This window comes from Rutilus rutilus (assembly GCF_951802725.1).
Source record: "Rutilus rutilus genome assembly, chromosome: 19".
Lineage (NCBI taxonomy): Eukaryota > Metazoa > Chordata > Actinopteri > Cypriniformes > Leuciscidae > Rutilus > Rutilus rutilus.
Genome location: NC_140232.1, coordinates 30809885 through 30834357, shown reverse-complemented (window position 1 = coordinate 30834357; position 24473 = coordinate 30809885). Strand labels below are relative to the sequence as shown.

The following is a 24473-nucleotide window of genomic DNA, read 5'->3' as shown; positions in this document are numbered from 1 at the left end:
TTAAAGAAATTAATACTTTTATTCAGCAAGGGTGCATTAAATTGGCAAAAATATTTCTCCATTAAAAATCACTTTTAACGGATTCCACAAAAATTTTAGGCAGCAAAAACTGTTTTCAAGATAATAATAATAATAATAATAATAATAATGATTGATACAGGGTTCCCACGGGTCCTTGAAATCCTTGAAAGTTTTTGAATCTGAATTTTTTTTTTTTTCAAGGCCCTGGAAAGTTTTTGCAAATAAACACACACAGATACAGGTCCTCGAAAGTGCTTGAATTTATTTTGTGCGAGAAGTTTTCTGGAAAAAATTCCATATTATTCCCTCAAGTCGGCTAATGTGTTATTTCGCCAACACTTCGTGGCCTATGCATACTAGCTTGCTTGATTTACGTTAGTTACGCGCATTTTCGCGTTACGTTAAGCGTTTCCCGTTAAGTGTTTTCGCACCAAACTACAACGATGGTACCTCGACATTTCATGCAAAAGTTAATATCAGATCATTTTAGAATACAGTATAGGATGTACCGAATATTCTTCAGTTTTATGCAAATCAGAAATACGACAAATAGAATATCTGATCTCTGTCATATGGCCAAAAAAAGTTTTTCTGCATAGTTGTGTTTGACCCCCCAAAAAACCTGTAACAATGTATCTTACAAGGTAACACGATGTAACCTTGCTCTCACTTGAAATGTGTCCCCACATTAAGTCCTTGAATTTGAGGATATTGGACCTGGAAAGTTCTTGAAAGGTCCTTGAATTTGAAGTTAACCAAGGTGTGGGGAACCCTGTTGATAATAATCAGAAATGTTTCTTGAGCAGCAAATCCACATATTAGAATGATTTCTGAAGGATCACGTGACACTGAAGACTGGAGTAATTTAGGAATAAATTGCGTTTTAAAATATAGAAAACAGTTATTTTAAATTGTTTGACTGTTTTAACTGTAAGTAAATAAGCATTACAAATGTTTAACGACCATTTTAACAGTAGTGTAATCTGTCATTTAAACCGTTGTATTAAATATCTCAGACCTTTGGAGCTCACTGCATGTCAGTGTTTGTCGTAGATGTAGCTCGTCAAACATAAAAGGGACAGTTGTGTTTTATTTCCCTTTTTTAAAGCTTAGAGTGTGTATCCGTGCGTTTGTTAAATGCGGCAGTAAACCAGCTCCTAAAACGTGCTTTCAATGTCCTCAGGAAAACAACATCCCGTTCAGCTCTTCTTTCATTTCCTGCTGGGGACGTTTGTGTTCTGATGTGAAACTGGTGTCGATCGTTTTCATGCATGTTTGATTTACACGGATCACCTCACTTGATGCATAAACGCACGAAAGAAACATTTAAAGCATCTGTGCCATTGTTGCGTCTCGGCCTCTGTGATGTTGATTTGATCCGACCGAGAGCGGTCGTGTGCCGATGTCAGATCGTCTATGCAAGTACTTTCATAGAGGGTTGCGTGAGCCGATGATGACCGTCGCGTTTCCTTTGACATTCAAAGACACTTCCAGCTCAGAATATTGCTGTTTGTTCTCTGCCAGAGAGCCACCAATCACATTAATGCATCATCAAACCTGTCATTATCATGAGTTTGACATTTACCACTGCGGTTTTTACATCCCTTATCAGGATTGTGATGACTTTCTGAAGTTCTGTTTTTATTTATTCCGAGTCTCGTTCTGCTGTTGATGCTTTTCATACGTGCTAATAAGGCATTAACGGACACATCCTGATTAAAAGACGCCGTTTCGGAGCCGAAAGCGATAGAAAAACAGGGTTTTATGAATCTGTACGGTGATGTATGAGTTGGTTGATTTTGGCGCGATACTTCTAGGTGACCGTGTTGAAAACAGGAAAGTGTTTCATATCACACCTGAACCATAAAATATTTTTTTTATATTAGGTTTGGCATTTTGTTTTGTTTTTTTTCACCCTGTTGTGAATAGACGGATCTGAATATGTATGTGAGTAATAGCAACTTCTTGTAGTTATGCAACATTACAGCTCATCTATATATACATTTATATAATATCTATATATTATGTGCTGATTTTGCACAGTGACTAATGTACATTCGGAAGAGTTTTATTTTACCACATATATATAAATCATGCATTTAAGATTACATAAAAATGTATTTTCACTGCTATTTAAAATGACACAAATTAGACACTGATATCCAGTGATGGACTGTTGTAGAACCTCGCTGGCAAAGAGGGAACGAGATTTTACTTTTATCAGTGTAATGAAAGAGTTAACTTGAGGATCTCTGCGGTGTAAGTGTCCCACCACAGCATTCGGTCCTAAACCATAGGGAATTACCTGTTCTGTTTTTGGCTAAATCATCAAGTACTTTTTGTATATATTTCTTTGAAGCCTCCATGTTGGATGCCCAGCGATGGGATTTGTGTTTTTTGGAGGTTGTCGTGCAGTTTCTGGCTGCTGAAATTTCCTCAATCCTGCCATCGGTTCTGTGGTCGGTGCCGTGTCGAGAGCTTTGTCTAAAAAAACATTCATTAGAAGACCTTCAAGTTCACTCTATACTGCAGAGGACTGTTAGGCAGCGTTTACATTCATCTCCTGATTATGTTCTTGATGACACCCTGTAGATGTCCACTGTCCAGTCGGACTTGAGCAAAGGGAATGTGTTAGTCTTCTGTTATGTATTTCAATATTTCCACAGTGCTTGTGGATGTTTATTCCCTGTATTTTCCTAACAACTTTGAAACAAGCAACAGTTGTGCAGATTTCTTTTTGTACTCTTGAATATATAGTTTTTTTTTTTTTTTGTTTTTTTTTTTTTACTTTTTAGGAAAAAAATTATAAATAAAGTTGTAAAACAGCTATGTATTTGTATGAGTGTTATTGTTTTCTTTCTTTCTTTCTTAAAAAAAAAAAAAAAACTTTCTGACTTTTAAGTAAATGGTTGAAAATGACCGGGTCATTTTTCATCCCACATCAAAAGTGTGAAAAAAACACTTTTTTTATATATATATATATTTTTTATATCATTAATAATTCTCATCAGATTCTCATTACTGCAATACAGTAATAAATCTTGTCCTGTTAGGATCCAATTACACTGTAAATCTGAAAAAGCAATCAGTTACATCAACACTTTTAAGTCAAGAAATTCAAAGAACTTGCATCATTTTTATATTTGAGTAAGCTAATTCATGCGTTATGTAATCTCAACTTAAATATTTTAGTAGTGGAAACTTGGCTAGCTTGTTTGAAGTCAAAAGAAAAAGAAAGTTCTAAATACTCATAAAAGTTAATTTGATTGAAGTAATTTAAGTTTGCTCTACTCAAACCAATTAACTATTTTGAGCATTAGGATTTATAATTTTTTTAATTGAACTCATAATACATTTAAGACTATACAACAAGTACTTTAATTCATTTAAATGTGTAATTTAAACAATCATATCATTTTATGTATTACAGTAATGAACACAGACCTGGGGAAAAAAATGTAAATGTGACAAAAATCATAATCCAAAAATTCCTATTCCTATCAAAATAGGCTTTTATAAATGTTTTTATTTATTTACAGTGAAATATACACTGTATATTTTATAACAGTACTTTTTTTTTTTACCTTAAGCTTACGGACATTTCTTTCAACCCTAAAACACAACGACGCAAAATACGTAACAAACTCCTTTGAGCATCGATAAGGAAAATTCCTTCACATTAACAGACTTTTCTTAGAGTGTGTTCTTGACAAGTTTTGTGAGATTCACTAAATAGCATTCACACACTGTGACTTATTATTTGACTTAAAGGGATAGTTCACTTTGAAATTAAATTTTGGTATGTTTTAGCTTATCTCAAGGGCATCCAAGATGTAGGTGTCTTTTTTTCCGCAGTAGTTTCAATTTTGATATTTTTAGGTCAAACCGTTCTTGTCTGTCAGTCATATAATGCAGGTCGATGGTCACTGTCTCAAAGAGCATGCACAGAGTCCAAATTAAAACAATTCCCCATCGTCCAAATTAAACAATTCCCCATCGTAAGTACACATTGATGGCCACGTCCAAGTGATCTGATCTGACGTGTACGCAGACTGGTGCATAGATATATACACTAGATGTCGCCTTGTCTACGGCAGTTCATTGGAACGAATGTCTTTAAGGCGACATCTAGTGTACATATCTATGCACCAGTCTGCGTACACGTCACACACCAGGATGCGCGCGCGCCCTCAGATCACTTGGACGTGGCTGTGTATAAGAGGTAAAAACGATATAAATACTGTTCGTTTTCTCACACAAACCGCTCGTTTCGTGTCTTAGGCCATCAATGTGTACTTACGATGGGGAATTGTTTTAATTTGGACTCTGTGCATGCTCTTTGAGACAGTGACCATAGACCTGCATTATAGGACTGACAGACAAGAACGGTTTGACCTAAAAATATCAAAATTGAAACTACTGCGGAAAAAAAGACACCTACATCTTGGATGCCCTTGAGATAAGCTAAAACATACCAAAATTTAATTTCAAAGTGAACTATCCCTTTAATGTTTGAGAATTAAAAGAAGTTGCTCTTCGCTGTTGTTTGTCCAGCAGAGGGCAGTGACAGCTCACGCATTTGTGTGTCAATGACGGCACATCATTTCAAAAAAGTCGAATTACTCGTGTCTTCAATTTTTTTATTTTTTTTTATTAGTAATTATGGATTTATTAGTAAAACTGCAGGGAGTTCTGTTGTCATGTTGTCACTTCACCTTTCTGTTGTGTGTCTGTTCAGTGCGTGTGTCAGCGCTGAACGTGTGTTGGCTTTAGCCCGAACACAGAATAACGCCATATTATTGTTATTCCAGCTCTCCACCTCCCTGCTATAAAATGTGTTTCTGTTTCTTCTGAAATCTCACTTCCCCATATTAACTGTGTTAGTTTTGGATGAAACCTCGAGCCCACCCGCTGTAACTCAGACCTGCTGCAGTGCATTCTGGGTAGATCTTCTGGATCGTGTGTTTTAATAGTTCACTTGATCCTTCATCAGGGAGTGTTATTTTATCACAGATAGGATATAAAGCACTCGGACGGGAAGTGTCCTCTTTGTCCTGAGATGAGATGCCAACGGGTCTGTTTTTATTAGCACTTGTGCCAGGCCACAATTATTTCCCAAGTGCGAAAATAATCAGGATCTCGGAGTAATTGAAACGTAAATCATAAAGAAATTGCCAAGAGGCCAAGTTGCATAAGCAAATGACTTTTTGTTTGCACAGGTGGGTACAATTATTTTGTTAAATTAATACTTGACTTCTATATTATGCATTCAAATTGATAAGTGAATAAATAATTATAAAAATTGATAAGTAACTTGTTATATATATATATATTTTATTTTTTTAATCTTGTAAAGCAGTATTGTTCCTTGTTCCTTATTTGTATTGCCTAGCGGTGTTCAAAGAAGAGAAACACCATTAACATAAAGGACAGAAGTACGCTATTAAACCTGTGTTAGGTGTGTTTTTTAACCTTGAAGGGCCAAATAAAGGAAGTTATGATTATTTCTTCACCCCTTTTGAATGTTGCGGTGCTCCTCAGCCATGAGGAATCTGCAGAGTTTGTTGTTCTTCATGGGTGAGAGTCTTCACGACGTCAGCACTCTTTCTTCTCCAAAACCTTGACTGAACAAAAGGAGGACTGTGGTCATTGGTCTGGGAACCCATCATGCCGGCCCGAGGGAAAGACGTCACAGACTACAGGAGACTCGGCCAGATTGCAATTTTTCATTTGTAAGTCATCAAAATAACAGCATCTACTTCAACCCCATTTCCAGAAAAGTTGGGACATTTTTTAAAAATGCAATAAATTTGTTAATTCTCTTTAACTTTCTATATTTCTATTTAACTGACAAAATGACAAAGAACAGATTTCCAATGATTTCACTGACCAACTTAATTGTATTTTGTAAATATATATATATATTTTTTGATGGCTGCAACACACTCCAAAATGAGGAATGAGGCCTGGCATTGTCCCGCTCCCAGGAAAGATGTCATCTTGATGGCAGTTAATGTCTCCGTACAATATGCCTCCACACACACGAGAGTCACCATGCCGTTTGCACTGATGCACCCCCGTAGATGTTTTCTTTTGCACCTGTCGCTGATGAAAGTCTGGATGATCCCTTTCGTCTTTGAGACAGAACTCAATGTCCATTTTACCCAAAAACATGCTGAAACGTGTACTCATCTGACCACAGCACAGATTTCCACTGTATTTTGGATCATCTGAGATGAGCTCGGGCTCAGAGAACTCGGCAGCATCTCTGCATTGAACTGATTTCTCCTTGCATAACAGAGATTCAAGATCCAGACCGTGTTAGGTGACAACGGTTCTCTAACGTACTCCCGAGCCCACGTGTCTGTGTTTAACACATAGCAGGATGGTTTCTCATGCAGTGCCGTCTGAGGGCTCAAAGGTCACACACATTCAACGGAGATCTCCTGGCTTGCCCTACACAGACTGAGATTTCTCTGGATTCACTGAATCTTTTCACAATATTATGTATGGTAGATGGAGAAAGACATAAATACTTTGCGATCTTTCATTGAGAAATGTGATTTTTGAATTGTTTGACAATTCTCTCATGAAATTTGGCACAAAATGGTGAACCATGACCCATCTTTCCTAGCTGGATGCTCTTTTTTTACAACACCTTGGATATTCTGTAATATTTTCACTTTTATTTAGCCTCTGTGCCAACTTTCTTATAGTGTGTTGCAGCTGTCAATATCAAAATGTCTTTATATTTACAAAATACAATTCATTTGGCCAGTGAAAACAATGAAATGTTTTTAAATAAAGGTTTAACAAATCGCATATTGCGCTTTACAAAATGTCCCAACTTTTCCTGGAATTGGTGTTGTAAATGAATAAAAGTCAAATATGATCTTCAGTTTCATTTCTGCTACTAGTTTACTGTGACAGGAATCAAATCTAAAGATGTAACCAGAACGAGCCCCACTGTTCTAGTGACTGGATGAGCTCTGGCGTGACGTCTGGGCTTTGATGTAGTGAAACTGTGTTTTGTCTATTTTAGCGCAGTGATGCTGAAAGCTGCTTCCTGTGAGCGGCGGCGCTTTGAAACACAGGGCAGGAGCGCTGGGTCAGAACCGGACCTGGATTAGGGCCGTGTGGGCCTATCCTGTCGCCCCAGCACTGTCATTTCAGTCACTTCCTCCACTTCCTGTTGACGCCACTTGGCACATCTGTACAATAAACACAGCCTTCCTGTCCAGGAGGTAACACTCATCTCTATATACAGTCACTGTTAAAACTCACAAATATATTGATTTATTTATTCTTTCTATAAATACACTACCATGCAAAAATTTGGGATCGGTACGATTTTTTAAACTTAAAAAAAAGAAAAAAGAAGTCTCTTATGCTCACCGGTGCTAAAAAATACAGTAAAAACAGTAATATTATTAATATTACAATTTAAAATAACTGCTTTTTATTTTAATTTATTTTAAAATGTAATTTTCAGCATCATTTCTCCAGTCCTTGGTCCTTCAGAAATCATTCTCATATGATCTAATGCTGATTTGCTGCTCATGAAACGTTTCTCATTATTATTAAAACAGCATTTATTTGAAATCAAAATCTTTTGCAACATTATAAATGTCTTTACTGTCACTTTTGTTCGGTTTATGAATAAATGATGAAAAATAATAGTTTGTATATATAAAAATATAAATGTTTTGCATTTTCATGATTTATTATAAGCAGTCTAATTAGTAATGGCATTTTTTTCTATTTATGTTTTTACAAAACAGCAGATAATAAGTGATAGATTGATAAAGATGGATAGAAAAATAGATAGACTGATGAATAGATAGATAGATAGATAGATAGATAGATAGATAGATAGACGGATAGACGAAGATGGATAGAAAAATAAATAGATTGATGGATAGATGGATGGATAGATAGATAGATAGATAAAGATGGATAGAAAAATAGATAGATTGATGAATAGATAGATGGATGGATAGATAAGATGGGTGGATGGATAGATAGATAGATAAATAGATGGATGGATAGACAGATAGATAGGTGGGTGGATGGATAGATAGATAGATAGATAGATAGATAGATAGATAGATCGATAGATAGATAGATGGGTGGATGGATGGGTAGATAGATAGATGGGTGGATGGATGGGTAGATAGATAGATGGGTGGATGGATGGGTAGATAGATAGATAGATAGATAGATAGATAGATAGATAGATAGATAGATACTTTATTAATCATGTTTATCATCACGATACTTTATTAACAGATTTGTTCTACAACACATTTTCAAATATTATACATTGTGGTTTGCTGACTTGTATAATCAGTAAGTCAGTGATACAGGGCGTTTCAAGCTGATGTTTTTATGGCGGGATGCAGGGAGGGATGGAGGTCATCTCAGTAGAGCTTCAGTGGCTTCTGTTGGACACACAGATCTCTGTCCCGCTGCCAGATTCAACATGAGCGCTCTCTCTCGAGCAGTGCCCACTGTCTAAACACTGGGCAGAGTCATCTGGAGACAGGCTGTGAAATTCAACATGCCCAGAGGAATATGCGAACGCTTTATAGTCATCCTGACTGGTTATTTTTGCATCGCTCAGGCTTCCTGTCGCACACACTTTAGATAAGAGTGCTGAGAACAGACAGAGAACAAAGATCCTTACGCCTTATTCTCAGCTGGCATGCAAAACGGTTACACTTTAAAACAGAGAGTATTACAGGAGCTAATTATTACAACAGATGTTTGTTCAAAGCAAATTACTCTCTAGGTTTTTTTTTCTATATTGTATAAAATCACAGTTGATGAAGATGTTCAATGCATTAAGGTGTTTATTGCTTCATGCATGCACCTATGAAACACTTGCAAGGACGGCAAAAGTATTTTTATCATAATGCACATTTCTAACCTTACTTAAGTAGAAGAGTCTGACACATCTTTAAGCGTACTGGAGGAACACTTCTAAACTTAAGCTCTTAAAAGTGCAGAATATTTTATTCTACATAAAGGCGGTATGCTCTCATAGTGGCTGCCATGTTGTGATCACATGACCAGCTGAATTTGTGTGCATTTTAAGGTAACACTTTATTTTGCAGTGTCCTTGTTACATACGTTACATGTAGTTACTGTAGTAATAACAGTAAATGATGCATAATTACATGCAACTAACCCTAAAACAAAACCTAATCCTACCCTAACCCTATAGCAAGTACATGTAGTTGCTTAATATTACTCAAATATATAATTACACTGTAACAAGGACACCTTAATATAAAGTGTAACCCATTTTAACATACAAAACGTCAGATTTAAGGCCTGTCTGAATTCAGAGAACAGCCTCGCACAGAACAGTCCAACTTTGATCAATGCAACAAATTTATTCTTCATATTAAATAAATACAAAATGCGGGATAACGCTAACACATACACCCGACACTTACGGTCCTTTGAGCACTTGATATCGTTCTGTAGAGAGTCCCATTAGGCGGGGAAACAGATGGAACAGCATTCCAAACAGATCTCCAGACAGTCTGAAGACTGGCAACAGTCCTCCAGTATCCCACAATCCAGCAGGGCAGAGCAGGTGTCCTCCGCACAGCACGCCAGACCTCCGGTGGCTGCTTCCCCACAACAGCAGAGAGCGTCACACTCCAGACCGCAGGCCAAACACTGAGCCACGGCCGAACAGCACGACAGCAGCTCGCAGAACAGGCAGGCTAGTATGCAGTGCGCACAGCAGTCTGAAAGCAGACAGAAGCGTACACTGTTTGTGGATCTGCCTATCATCGTTCACAGGAAACACTGACATTTGTGCCCTCGTGATTTGTAAACTATATATTTTGATACGTTGTTTCACTTGTGATGATTTTTGGAATCATTTGGAAGAGCAAAATTGTACAGTATTTTGTAAATACTTGTCACTTACTGTACACTACTGTTCAGAGGTTTGGGGTCAGGAAATGTTTTTGAAAGAAGTCTCTTATGCTCACCAAGGCTGCATTTATTTGATCAAAACTACTGTAAAAACAGTAATATTGTTACATATTATTACAGTTTACAAACTGTAAAAATGTAATTTATTGCTGAATTTCCAGCATCATTACTCCAGTCTTCAGTGTCACATGCTCCTTGAATATGCATCTAATATGCACAAGAAATATTTCGTTACTATCAATGTTGAAAACAGTTGTGTTGCTTAATATTATTGTGGAAACCGTGATGCATTTTTTTCAGAATTCTTTGATGAATAGAAAGAACATTGTATCTTTTGTAAGATTGTAAATGTCTTTACTCTCACTTTTGATCAATTTAATGCATCCTTGCTGACATCATAATAATTTTTGACCACATTGCGCTTCTCTAATAGCCTTTATCAGCGTTTAATTATGTTTACACTTATATTACCCTCTGAAAACTCATAGAAATCTTTTGTTTTGGTTGGTTACACTTTATTTTAAGGTGTCCTTGTTACAATATTAATTAACAACGTACTGTACTTACTATAGAGTTAGGAATAAGGTTTAGTTCCTTGCATGTAATAATGTATGATGTTATTACTATAATAAATACATAACTAAAGTGTTACCTTTGTTTTTCTAAAGGCAAAATTATTGAGGATAAATAATGTGGTTAATATGGCCATTTTTCTTACTCTTTTGTATTTTAAGCACACCAAACCTGAGCGATACCACCAGAATGCACTCATTTATCTTGTGAATTCCTTTAAAACAGTTAAAAAAATCACACAAACTCGTGATATTGTCAAAACATCAAGCCCTCTCAGTATTTAAATTCTCCAGATTAGATTATGTATCAGCTAGTGTGAGTTAGTCATCAAACAGGGATGTGTGACCTAACGGAAAGAATTATCAAACGCTGACGTGAAGGGACAGTAAAACACATGGAGATAAATCCAGCGGGCCGTCCAGTGTCACTGACAGATAAGAGCGGGCCCTGTATTTACGAACAGACCAGTGGGCGGAGGCCTCTTTTCAGATATGCCCCAACGTGCTCTAAAAATACATAAACATATTGACTCTAAAATTTGTTTTAAAAGGTGTTTTTATGACGTGCGCTCAAATGCTTTTCTTACCGTCTCCAGCTACTCTCTGTATCTGCGAGGCATCGCCTTTGAAGCTCTGCTGGCTCATGGAAGTGGAGGGTGTGTGTTTTCTGGGAGGGTGTTTGTGTCCATTGCACTTTGCATGTCGCTTGCATTTCTTGTGTGCTGAAGCACGAGGCGTCGATCCTCCTGATGACGAAGCGGGCGGTTTGCAGATGATAGTAGAGCCATTGATGACTGGAGGAGAGGAGCCATTGGGAAAACTGGGCTTCGCTGAAATGTGTTAAATTCACATTTGAATGTATTCAAATTCAGACAATAATACATTTTAACACATTACAATTTGTAACATATATATTCATACAAATACATACAATGCAGGCCCAACCGATTAGCATTATCTAGTCTATTAGCAATTAGTCTATTTTTTTTTACTATGTCTGCATTTATTCCTTGTGCTAAGGAATAGTTCACTCAAAATATTTTCTTACTCTCATGTCATTCCAGACCCATTTTATTTCTTCTGTAATAATGATGCATTATATTGATCAAAAGTTTCTTTTTCGAATAAACGCTGTTCTTTTTAACTTTTTATTCATCAAAGAACCCTGAAGCACAAGTGTTTTCATCATTGATGATAATCAGTAATGTTTCTTGATCATCAAATCAGCATATTAGAATGATTTCTGAAGGATCATGTGACACTGAAGACTGGAGTAGTGACAGGAATAAATTACATTTTAGTTTAGTTCTTATACATTTGATAATATTTTACGTGAGGTTGGCTGTTTTAGCTGAGTGGGCGTGGGCTATGCCAGTGCTCATTTTAGCTCATTTTGTTGGTTTTATCCGTCCTATTTATTGTATTTATTGACTTGATTTAACTCTTGTTCTTAATTATCTTGTGTATTTATTTATTAATCCTATGATGAGGAAAGAGTTTATCAATTATCAAGCGAGAACTGTCACCGTCCCGCTAGCGGGACACCTAAGTTTACTTCACTATAATATTACAATTAAATCCTAATCTAATCATGACAAACTATATATTGTTGGAAAAGTCTAAGACTCCTAAATAGATATTTTAGCATTGTTTTTTGTTACAAATTATGTAGGAACAATAATAGATGAATTTATGACAAGAGTGAACCTCAAAAAATCTACGTCATAACAGGAGTTCTGGCGTTTGTCACAAAAAGTCGACGCACACACTTTTAATAATTGAAACTTTGGTTTTCATGCTAAAAGTTCATAATAAAACATATAATTTAGTATTTGTCAATAAAAAAATATAAAATAATATTATCCTCTAAAAAGTATAATATATATATATATTATCCTCTAAAATATAATATTATCTTTTTATTGCCTTTTTTATTACATATTTTAGTAGTTATCATAAATTAGGTATCATTTGAAAGCTTACGAACTTGAAATTGGACGTTGCGTTACCATAGAAACGGTACTCTAAATTCTTTTATCAGACTCCTCCCCTTTTGGGCGTCAACATGTTTCATAATTTATGATCAAAACCTTTTCTAATCTTGACAAAACACATATTGTCAGAAAGGTCTGAGTCTCAAGGTTCCATATTTTGTGACAGAAGTGATATTTGGACAGAAATTGATTAATTTGTTACGGCAGAATGCATACAATTAAATTCAATGGAATGTATGTCACCCGGTGGCAATTTTTGGTACTACGCCTAAACAAAATCTCATGGGAACTTCAATTTGTGTGATATCAACTTCAAATTTGGAACACAACTTGGTTAGATATATGGCTTTGATTTTATAGTAATTTTATAGTAAAAAATATTTTGTCAAATTTTATATAAAAAAAACTTTGATTTACTGTAAATTTAAACTTCCATAACTTTTTCATACATTCATTTTTTTTCTTTAAAAAAGACCAAACTTAGGTCTATATTCCAAAACATTTTTGAATTACAACCATTTTAGTTTGAATAGTGCATTTTAATGTCCATTCTCAAAAAGGGGGGTGACAGTTAAGGGGTTAAGGCAGCCGTCACTAGGGGAAGGGAGGATTGGACGGATTGTGTTTTTTGAGGGAATCTGAACAAGGTTATTGTAGCGTTGCGTGAGCGTACTGAAACTCTGGCTTCAATAGGTGAAGAGGAGAGTTTGTACTGTTTTAGTACATAACAGTGCTAGTTTTTAGACTGTTTTTATTGATAACCAGTTTTATTTCTCTTAACCATATTTTATTTGCACATCGGCTTGTAATAAACATGTTTTTGGACGCCAACATCACCCCGTTTTTTACATCTTGGAGTGTTTCTCCTTGCGACGGCTCGGGTCTCTATCACAATATTAAATAGAAAACAGTTATTTTTTACTGTATTTTTTATCAAATAAGCAAGAGGACACTTCTTTCAAAAACATTAAAAAAGACCCCAACTTTTGAACAGTAGTTTTACTGGCAAGCATTTCTTGTCAAAAGTATTCCAAGATTCTGTAAACTTTTTCTCTTCCAAATGATTTTCTACACTGTTAAAGGGAAAGTGTGTAATTTCTGTGCCACTAGTGTCACTAAACGGATTTGCAATAATGATTGTGTCTATGCAAGCTCCAAAAAAGACAAAAAAACAATAAAAGTTTCATAACAGACACAAAAACCAATGGAGTTTGGTGTCTCCTTTGGCGTTTCACAGAAAAAAATAATAAGTGGTTAGAACGATTTTCATTTTTGGGTGAATTAATTCTTTAAATAATGATAATAATGATAATAATGAAAAATGTAAATACCGTTAACTTTGTCTATTTTGCGTGAAATTGTAGGAATATGGTCTGGAAGCAGTAAAGCATCATCACTGGATGTGACACCGTCTGTCAGGGACTCGTTGCTTCCGTTGTGAACAATCTCAGCCGAGACAGGACCTGTCAGTCACAAATAATGATTTAAGTCTGTCTGAATGTCATGACTATTTCCCCAATGTAAATTAAGCATAAAAGCTAAACATGCTGAAACTCTCAAAAATCAACAGATTTGCTTCATAAACATCCCTCTCACCGGTGACTTCAGGTTTGCTGGTGGCCCGTGGTTGTGTTGTGTGGACGTGATGTTCCTGGGCCACGACCCTGTCCGGGACGCTGCCCTGCTGTTGGACATCCATGGCTTCTGTCTCCATTTGAGACGCCTAATTCTAACTCTGAGAGGACATCCAGAAAGAGAAGTGTTTTAGCATTGATGGTGTGTAATCAGTCTGGGTGTTGTTTGTGGAGTAGAGTTCAAAGTGAAAACCTCTAACATGATGACTTTTATCACCAAAACAGCATGAGAAACACTTGAAAATGTGACCTAAAGTTACCATGAAATCAAAATGGATAATTATTATTTATTTTTTTTATATTGCCATGTTTATTATAAATGATTTATCTGTGCGCATTATTTTTTTTAATTCATGTGCCTCATAAGCTTCAATCAAAACAAGTTGCAACTTCTCTTCTCATGTTTACTGGCGTGAGGGCGGGACAACCTGTCACTCACATGAGATCGACCAATAGCAAACCACAACAATTTAACCATCCAATCAATTCCCAATAGAAAAAAATCAAGCCCCGCCCTACATTTTTTCTTGTTTGAGAAGCAGTTTAACTCACATATACATAACAATAGGGATGAAAAAACTATTGCAACTTCCGTTCCATGCCGACTTTAAAGTGCATTAAACAGACATTTGATTGTGCTGCTTCTCCAAAACTGACCTGAAGTGAGTTGGAAAGGTGACTAATGTGAACGTCCTGCTGAGTCAGACAGAACTGACAATATCATCAAAGCCCTGAGCTGATATGCAGGAGTCATAATAAACATTTTTGCTGGTTGTTTGCTGTTTTAAAGATCTGTCTACTTTTTATCTACAGAGCATTCACTGTAGGGAATCTCTCTAGTTCAACGCTCGTCCCTGTCTAACCCTGATTCTGAGTCATTCTATGTCCCCACTCCTCTACTGTAACATTTTTAATGTTTTTTCATATGTGACCCTGGACCACAAAACCAGTCACATGGGTCCATTTTGTTTTTAACTGAGATTTATACATCAACTGAAAGCTGAATAAATAAGCTTTCCATTGATGTATGGTTTGTTAGGATATGACATATTTGGTCGAGATACAACTATTTGAAAATCTGGAATCTGAGGGTGCAAAAAAATCGAAACATTGAGAAAATCACCTTTAAAATTGTCCATTTATGTTCTGCGTTCACTTACAAAAATAAATGTTTTATATATTTACGGTAGGAAATTGACAAAATATCTTCATGGAACATGATCTTTACTTAATATCCTAAAGATTTTTGGCATAAAAGAAAAATCGATCATTTTGACCCATAGGCTATTGTTGGCTATTGCCACAAATATACCCGTGCGACTTGTGACTGGTTTTGTGATCCAGGCTCACATATTTTGTAGTATGTATCTAAGAAATTAAGTAAGTAATGGCAGTACATATTTGTCTTAAAGGACATTTCTGCTGTCCTGCAGATTACTTTAAAACCTTGACAGTTGCTCTTATTCATTTTTAAACTTTAGTTTTCAACTTTATAATAATTATAATAACATTAACAAATATTATAGAATACATATACATGATTAATGTCTAATGTATTATTTCATTTGTCTATGCCTTTGAACCTATTTATGATTTTTTTTTATTAAGTATAATTATTTAATCATGATTAATGTATATTTTGGATGTTTAGCAGTCAAGCACAACTAACAAAGTGTGACGTAAATGTCAAAATAAAAATATTTCTTGGACCATATCAAGTATATCCTTTCCATATAAAAGGATTAAAGTTTGAATTTAATTATGCAAGATATTGTTTGTCCAAATTAACCACGTGTTCTTTTAAAAATGACAGTTTTGGCACAACATTTGCCCTTGAAAGAGGTAAACAGAAGTAAACTTTCGATAACGTGACTCTGTGTCTGGTGACCCAGAATGAAGCGAAATGACCAGAGCCCGAAGAAGACACAAAGAATTGAATTGAAGTCTTTCTTACCTTATCTCGAATAACTCCAGTCTTGTACCGAGGACGTTTTAATTCACCTTAATTCAGAATGAATGTGTGATGTTCGCTTGTGAGCGCGAGCATCTGCTTTGACCAGCGCGTGTTGCGAACTCTCGAGCTTGTGCGCGTGCACGACATCCTTCCTGCACTGCAGGGAACTGTTTAATTTATTTCTGATGATTTATATATGGTTTACTGTACCTGCAGTACTGGTCCAAAAAAATAAAATAAAAAATAAATCATATATAAATTACCTCATGAAATTCTGGTTTATTTGCTGCATGAAGGCATGTTTTTCCAAACATAGTTTTATACACTCTATGTTTCAAACACATTCATGCCTGTCACTGAGTATTATCAAAATCAATGGACGATAAATAATTATTTGTTTATATTACTGATTATGTTGACCCACATCTATTTATGGCTATCTCTCTCTGAATGTTGGCGGTATATAAGAATGAATTAGTCCGTAATTATATAGCCAATACTCATTTGATTCTAATAGTAGAAATCTAAATAAACTTTTCAACAATCATATCAGTCAAAATATTAAATCAATACAAAATACATTCAAAACGCAAAAAGAAGTGTTAAAGACATTTTTTACTGTATAATATCAAAATGAAATTCTCTACATACTCAGTTTTATTTTAGTCTCACCAAGATACTATTATAGGTTTAATAATATTTTGAAAGGTTTTATTTTCATACTCTCGATCCGGTTTCTTTTTAACTCTTTCTTTTTAGTCTCTTTCTCTATATATTTTTATTATTATTTCAGTTTGAATTTTTATTACATCAAGTTAAACTAAATGAAAATGAGAAATGTTGCCTTGACTTTTTATATTTTATTTTATTATTTCAAGTAACAAAAATGTTTTGATGTTTTTAGTTGTGTCACCTGTCTGTGGGTGCGGTCACTTACACACGCGTCCAATAGGTGGCAGTAGATCGTTTGGTCGTAGAAGAAGAATCATAGCGGTGGAAGCGGAAGTAAATGTTGTGATGCAGTGTCCCGCTGTGTAAACAAAAGGAGTAAAATATAATTAATTCACTGTACACACGTTTAGTTCACGATGGTTTTGACAGCTTATTAGTTTTTGTGCTTCAGATGGTCTGAATGACTGTCGTGACATTCCTTCCTTTTGGACAATAACCGTACAAATCTGTCATGGTAAGCGAAATATTAGTTTTGCCGTTCTGGTTGTTTTAAGTTACCCTTATAAGTAGAACTGGGCGGTACCATGGTACAATTGTACATGTACATGGTACTTTGATATATACCATAGTACTGATTCTGAATGAACATATTAATATACCAAGGCACTTTAAAGAATACCCTGGTTCATGTCCAAACCGTGGTACTTTTTTGTTAAGTGTATGATAAAAGCCGTTATAGAGAGAGAAAGAGAGATTATAATACTGTTTAATATAAATGGCAATGACAGCTCAGAGTAGCTCTTGCACAAAGAGCTAAAAAGAGCTTAAATTGTGCCATCGTTCAAATGAAGGTTTGGCATCACAAAGTATCAGAGTTTAGTATGCAGTAACTTATATAGAAACATATTAAAGTGTGCATATACAGTATATAGTGACATTTTGAAAAATGTGAGCAGCACAGAATACTGTAATAGTGTAGGCTGGCAGGGTTACAGTAGTAGTAACGTACAGAAAATGTAAAATTGGATGCAAGTTCTGTTTCTTCTCTTATGTTTCAGGACAGCGAAGTGTCAGACTTTGAAAAACCTCCCAGACCCGGGATGAGTGCAAGCCGGAGCAACGCACCTGTTTATTGCGTTTGTCGGAAACCAGACATCAACTGCTTTATGATGTAAGATGTGTTTCTATTGAAATGTTTGAATGCCTTTTTTGAGGAGGCTTTTTCTTTGTAAAGTTAAATATTTTTAATTGCATGTTTTAAATTCTTGTAAACAGTGGTTGTGAAAGCTGCAGTGAGTGGTTTCATGGAGACTGCATTAATATTTCTGAGAAGACGGCCAAAACCATCCACGTGTGGTACTGTGAAAAGTGTCGAGGTAAGGACTTTTTATTTGAATTATCGTTTGTTTATTTTATGTAATTATTTGTTTTTATTTTAGAACATACAAAATAGTCATATTTTATTCATTTTAAATGATCATAGTGTCAATAGTAGGGTGGTCCTTATCAAGGCACAATTTTTTTGTGTGCAAAATGTTAGTGTCTTAACCTCTTAAACTGTTCCTTTTAACTTCAAAATTAGAAATATGCAAAAATGTTGACAAAAAAAAAATGATATTTAGAGGTAGCTCAATCATGTGGAAGATTGCGTTATTGTGATATGCAAGTAATATTAAAAGTTGCTGCAAATGAACTACATTTTATTGAAATCAGAGCAACACTGACATGACAACAATCTCAAAAAAAAGCACAAAGTTTTCAACAATCCCTCATTTCTGATGCTCAGCAGCCAGTGTTGACTTTTTGCAGTCTGGATAGATCCGTCGGTGATCTTCCACCACATGAAGGAGAAACTGCGATTGTTCTTCAGAGTGTGTGAGATAGCCATTGTATTCTTGAATCAGAGCCACTCCTCTCTCGGCGTGATCATTGACTACTTTCATTGCATGTATTGTTGCCTGTGCCTCCTGATAATCTGCTTGATTCGGCCAAAGTTCCGGGTCAATTTCAAGGAACTTAATGTCATTTTTTAAACCAAAAAATGTGCTCTAAAACCCAAAAAATAACCAAGGTGATCATCAATAGAAATATGTATTGATTCCACCAGGAAAGGTAAATCTGCTAAACCGGGTCATGAATGGATTCATTTGGATTTAGTTTCTACAATAAGTAAACTGAGATATGTATCTAAAATACATATTTAGGAATATATGGTGCATTAGATGCTTTTATGGAGTTTTTTGGGGAATTTTACTAGCCAGGTACAATACCAATTCAAATTATCTGTTTTTACGAAAATCATCAAAATTTATTGACAAAAGCTATTGAGCTACCAGTAATTATTATTTTACTGCCATAAAAGTTGGCATGCTGTATTTTCTTATATAAAGGAACAATTTGAAGGGTTAAGAGCATGACAATTGGAGACTTTAAAAATAAGGACCACCCTAGTCAATAGCAACCCTGAGTGTGTGCATCCTTTGGTCTAGGTAAAAATAATTCCTTGGAGATCAAATACCGTCCCAAAAAAAGCCGGGAGAAAGAATCAGAGGCAGACGGGACCGATAACCAGCCCGACACACCGGATTTCAAATCAGATGGACGGCGAGGGTCACGGGTAAGAATTTCTGATTCATAAAAGCTGCTGTCTGCGAATAACCTTTGTGAAGACGGTAACTGAAAAGTGTGTTGTTTGTTAACCCTTTGGACTGACTATGGGGAGTATTTGGGATTTGTCCATAGATTAAGCGCTCCGCTCGCATGTGTGGAGAATGTGAAGCCTGCATGCGCACAGAGGACTGTGGACTGTGCGACTTCTGTAAAGACATGAAGAAGTTTGGCGGCCCGAATAAGATCAGGCAGAAATGCCGACTGAGGCAGTGTGAAGTGCGGGCTAGGGTGAGTTTCACTTTTGTAAAAGAGTCGCTTTGCCTGTGATTTCATCTTTTTTTTTATCATACACCTTTATGGTATACTTTAAGGTCTGATAATGTTTTGTTGCCTCTGTGTACAATATGATGCACTCAGCAATTATTAGTTTTAATGCTTTTTCATTGATTTATTGTTGAATCAGTACACTTTTATCAGTACACTAATTACAGAGAGAATTCGTTTGGAGTAACTTGAAAAATCGGCATGAAACGGAATTTGCGATAATCTTTTCTTTTCTTTTGTGACGTATATACGAGTGAAACGGCTTCTCAAGCATGACAAAATATAGGGCGGGACTCAGTTTTGTTCATCGGGAATTGATTGGATGGTTGTGGTATGCTATTGGTCGATCTCATATGAGTGACAGGTTGCCCCGCCAGTAAACACATCATCAGAGGAAAAGATGATGTCGTTGAAAGAGGTAGGGAAACTTATTTTGATTAAAGATTATGAGGGCACATTAATTTAAAACATAATAATGATGTGCAGAGATAAATAATTTCTAATAAACACTGCAGTATTCCATTAAAAAAACAAAACAAGAATTGTTTTGATTTTTTTGGTGACTTTAAGGATCATCCCTTGTGGTGCTTGAACCTACAACCTTTCAGTTTCCAGCCCTTGTTTAACCACTATCTTTTATTTTTCAGAAAATGTTGCGAGTGAAGGATGAGGAGTGCTCCATGTCTAAGGGCAGAGACTATCAAGACGGCCCAATGTCTGAAGACTACAGTGAGAATGAGCTGGAGCTGTATCAGCAGTACTGCGCTGGGCAGTATGGAGAACACAGCACGGTACCTCACATCACACTTCAGCGCTATTAAAAAAAAGTACCTTTTAAAGGAAGTTAGCCCACTTCGCTGTCTTGGTAACACCCCTGGATGTATTTACAATAACCATTGGCAGAAATGGTTGTGTCTGAGTTTTGTGTTTTTTTTCTTCTTCTTCAGGGTTGGAACAGTGATGACGATGATGGTTCATATGCTGATTCAGCTCTGAGAAAGAGAGCTGTTAAGGTCAAGCACGTGAAAAGAAGAGAAAAGCGATCTGAAAAAAAGGTAAAGACCTAAAAATATGTGTATGGAATGCTTGTTTAACCCTGTTGTAAAGCCTGACATATGAAATAATACTCAGAAAGAAGAAATTTGACAGTTTATTGAACTTTTTTGACAAACAAGTACAAGCTTTTATGGCTCATATAGGAGAATATCAAATAAAGTTTTATTCAGAGACACAAACTGAGCAAAAATATGAAATTTGGTGCAGTTGCTGATGTTTATATGGGCAAAAAGTTGACATTCTGATAGCTTGTCATGTAAATGAGATCTTTATAACAGTATACACCAGACTACTTGCATAAAATTCATATCAGTTAGTTGTGACTCTATATCTCCCAATAATATGTCTTAGTAAAATTATATTTAAAATGATGCTTAGTTTTATGATCAAAGCTCTGTAGTCTTTATTGTGGAGGCAAAATATATAATTCAAAGCAATACATTGATGATTGAGAAATCTTTCCTCAAAAGCCTGATGGATCATATTTGATACTCACTTTTGAACATGATTTTTCTAAAAAATTGCGTATGGATAATCAAGTAAACAAAAGTTGCTTCAGCCCAGTAAGTGTTTATCTCGAAATATTACTAACAAAATAAAATTATTCTTACGTTTTTATAAATTATAAATTAGATGACAGAAGGCATGAAGTAGATTGTGTACAACAGGATTTGATCAAGTTTTGATCATGTTCGAAATTTGCATATCTAATATGATACAGTGGGTTTTATAGGGTTAGTAATTTTTGGCTTAAAGTAAATCATTCTGCTTAAAATGGAAACTTAAGTTTGGACTTCGTTTTCATTCATAAGAAAGAGGAGAATAAGCCTCGGAAGCACAAACCCAAACAGAAGCACCGCGACCGGGTGAGACACAGCGAGCGGCCAGAGGTTCGAGACAGTGGAGGAGCAAGACAGTGCCTCGGACCCGGATGTGTCGAAGCTGCACGCGCCAGCTCCAAATACTGCTCTGATGACTGCGGCATGAAGCTCGCTACCAAGTAAACCTGGAAATACTTTTACAGTTGTAGAGAGTATGTTGGAGATTAGACAGACTCTGAATATTTGTGCCTTTTTGTCTTGCCAGTCGAATCTATGAGATCCTGCCCCAGCGTATCCAGCAGTGGCAGCAGAGCCCGTGCATTGCAGAAGAACAGGGCAAGAAACTTCTGGAGCGAATCCGCCGTGAGCAACAGTCGGCTCGCTTGCGACTCACTGAGATGGAAAAACGGTTCCATGAGCTGGAGGGTATCATCGCTAAGGCCAAACAGCAGGTCGTACAGTACGATGAAGAGGTGAGAGGTCATGGTTTCAGCGTGACATTTGCACTGCTGTAAAACACTGCAAACGCATTACACTGTCCTGAACATTGCTTTTCTTTTCCCTGAAGGCCAACGAGGGTGATGACGACACTGATTTGCAAATCTTCTGTGTGTCCTGCAGTCACCCAGTTAACCCTAAGGTGGCGCTGCGTCACATGGAAAGGTGCTATGCCAAGGTGTGTTGTCTGTTTTAATAATCATGATGCATAGACCTTTAAACTGTGGTCACGTTTTAGTGTTTTGTTTTTAAAATGATGTGTTATGTCTTTTAATAACGTCATCATTTCCTTCCATCCAGTATGAGAGTCAGACATCATTTGGCTCCATGTACCCCACACGCATAGATGGGTAAGTAAAAATATATATTTTTAAAAATAATAATACTACATAATTTTTAGATTTAGATGCTTCCACTGTGATATACACTACCGTGAAGTAGTATGGGGTTAATAAGGTTTTTGAAAGAAATTTCAGTAAAAACAGTAATATTGTGAAATATTACAATTTAAAATAACTTGTTTTCTAATATATATTAAAATGTAATTTTTTACAGTGATGACAAAGCTGAATTTTCAGCATCATTACTCCAGTCTTCAGTGTCACATGATCCGTCAGAATCATTCAAATATGTTGATTTGCTGTTCAAGAAACATTTCTTATTATCATATTAATATTGGAAACTGAGATACATTTTTTTCAGTATTCAGTGATGAATAGAAAGAACAACACATTTATTTGTTTGTGCCATCTCCCAAAAATGAGTTTTTACCAAATGGTATGTCTGCATTTCTTCTATTCATCTGTAAAATGAGGGGAAAAGTTACTAAGTGCACCTTTAATGCCTGTTAAAAAAAAAAAACTCATTTTATTTCTGCTCTTTTTCTGCTTGTATCTAGTGCTACACGGCTCTTCTGTGATGTTTACAATCCACAGAGCAAAACCTACTGTAAGAGACTGCAGGTTCTCTGTCCAGAGCACTCCAGAGACCCCAAGGTTACTTTAATTTGATACATGAACACTCAATTTGCATTGATAATTAGAGACCGTATGCTTAAATGTGAATGTCATGCGTGCAGGTCCCTGCGGACGAGGTCTGTGGGTGTCCACTGGTTCGTGATGTATTCGAACCCACCGGAGAATACTGCAGGGTGTCCAAACGCAAGTGTAACAAACACTACTGCTGGGAGAAACTCCGCAGGGCTGAAGTGGACCTGGAGCGAGTCAGAGTGGTCAGCGCATTACCTCAGCCTGTTACCTTTGCAAAGGAATCATTTATTTGAAGCAAAGAAATGTTTTTACTCAAATGGTTTAAGATGTTGTTGCTTTCAAGACATTTCTTAACAGCTGATGTTATTTTCACATTATTGTTCATCAATCTTACATTTAATCTTTCATTCATTTACTCATTATCTCTTTTATTCCCCCAGTGGTACAAGTTGGATGAATTGTTTGAGCAGGAGCGCAATGTCAGATTGGCCATGACAAATCGTGCAGGTCTCATGGCCCTCATGCTGCACCAGACAATTCAACACGACCCAATTACCCCAGACCTGAGAACCAGCAAGGACAGATAAGGTTCCTGTCATTCCCTTTTATTCATCTATTCCGTTTGCACATGATGTTCAACCATGAAGCAACCCTCCTGACAATCTGAGGTTTTGTCTTTGATCTTACAGAGAAAACGTACAATTGCTGCTGAAGTCACCTCACATTTGCGAAGATTTGTCAGAGTCAGTGTCTTAGCAGTTGTTTGTTGAAACTGTAATTCATGTATGACACTCATCTTGTTTCTGTATTGTATTTGCATTAATGTAACCCTTGGCTTCACTCTTTGAATGGTGCTGTGACCCCACTGGTTTGTTGTGCTTACATTTTTTAGATTTTTAATTAATCTAATAACCCTGTATTGTGCATTAAAAAAGATCATCTAGAGATATTTTGTAGCTGGTGAAATGTCTTTTATTTGTCTTTATTTCTTGTGCCTCTACACAAAGGAATTGCTATCATTAAGGACCCTACAGTAGTTTGTTGGGTTGATATCCCTTACGAAAATGAACCATGGTTTTACTACAAATAAAACCAAAATACATGGTGACTATATTTAAACCATGGTAACCACAAATGAACCATGGTTTTGCTATACACTAACCATAGTTTAACCATGTTATTTGTTGTGAAACTGGTTGTACAAATGGTAATCTGCAAAAAAACAAAACATGTTTACTACGCTTTCACTTTAATAAAACCATGGTTAATGTTTCGCAAGGGATAGGTTTTTCTTCAGTCCAAATGTGGCCAAATTATTGTAATGACATTATGGGAACTTCCTACAATGAATTAATAAGCAACAAAAAGTTTGTT

The 24473-nt window shown here is 36.0% G+C and overlaps 2 protein-coding genes across 3 annotated transcripts; one reads left to right on the top strand and one right to left on the bottom strand.

Annotated features, from left to right (window-relative positions):
* Nucleotides 1-8279: 8279 nt before the first annotated feature.
* Nucleotides 8280-16285, bottom strand: LOC311278027 (myoD family inhibitor). The gene is made up of 6 exons (XM_084388584.1): nucleotides 16130-16285; nucleotides 14138-14276; nucleotides 13873-14004; nucleotides 11135-11377; nucleotides 9483-9782; nucleotides 8280-8676 (listed from the first exon to the last, which is right to left on the bottom strand). The coding sequence occupies exons 2-5, from the start codon at nucleotides 14253-14255 to the stop codon at nucleotides 9523-9525; spliced, it is 753 nt and encodes a 250-aa protein (XP_084244710.1). The 5' UTR covers nucleotides 14256-14276; nucleotides 16130-16285; the 3' UTR covers nucleotides 8280-8676; nucleotides 9483-9522.
* A 763-nt stretch (nucleotides 16286-17048) lies between these two features.
* On the top strand, nucleotides 17049-24048 carry cxxc1a (CXXC finger protein 1a). Of its 2 annotated transcripts, XM_084389597.1 has the most exons (16): nucleotides 17103-17315; nucleotides 17860-17972; nucleotides 18077-18177; nucleotides 19291-19418; nucleotides 19544-19699; nucleotides 20100-20153; nucleotides 20383-20526; nucleotides 20683-20790; nucleotides 21604-21791; nucleotides 21878-22085; nucleotides 22181-22288; nucleotides 22411-22460; nucleotides 23009-23105; nucleotides 23189-23341; nucleotides 23540-23687; nucleotides 23789-24048. In XM_084389597.1, exons 1-15 carry the CDS (start codon nucleotides 17313-17315, stop codon nucleotides 23684-23686), a joined length of 1758 nt encoding a protein of 585 aa, XP_084245723.1. In that variant the 5' UTR covers nucleotides 17103-17312; the 3' UTR covers nucleotide 23687; nucleotides 23789-24048. The 2 variants fall into 2 exon arrangements, with proteins under 2 accessions (XP_084245724.1, XP_084245723.1); XM_084389598.1 differs by lacking the exon at nucleotides 20100-20153 and having other exon boundaries at nucleotides 17049-17315.
* Nucleotides 24049-24473: the final 425 nt, after the last annotated feature.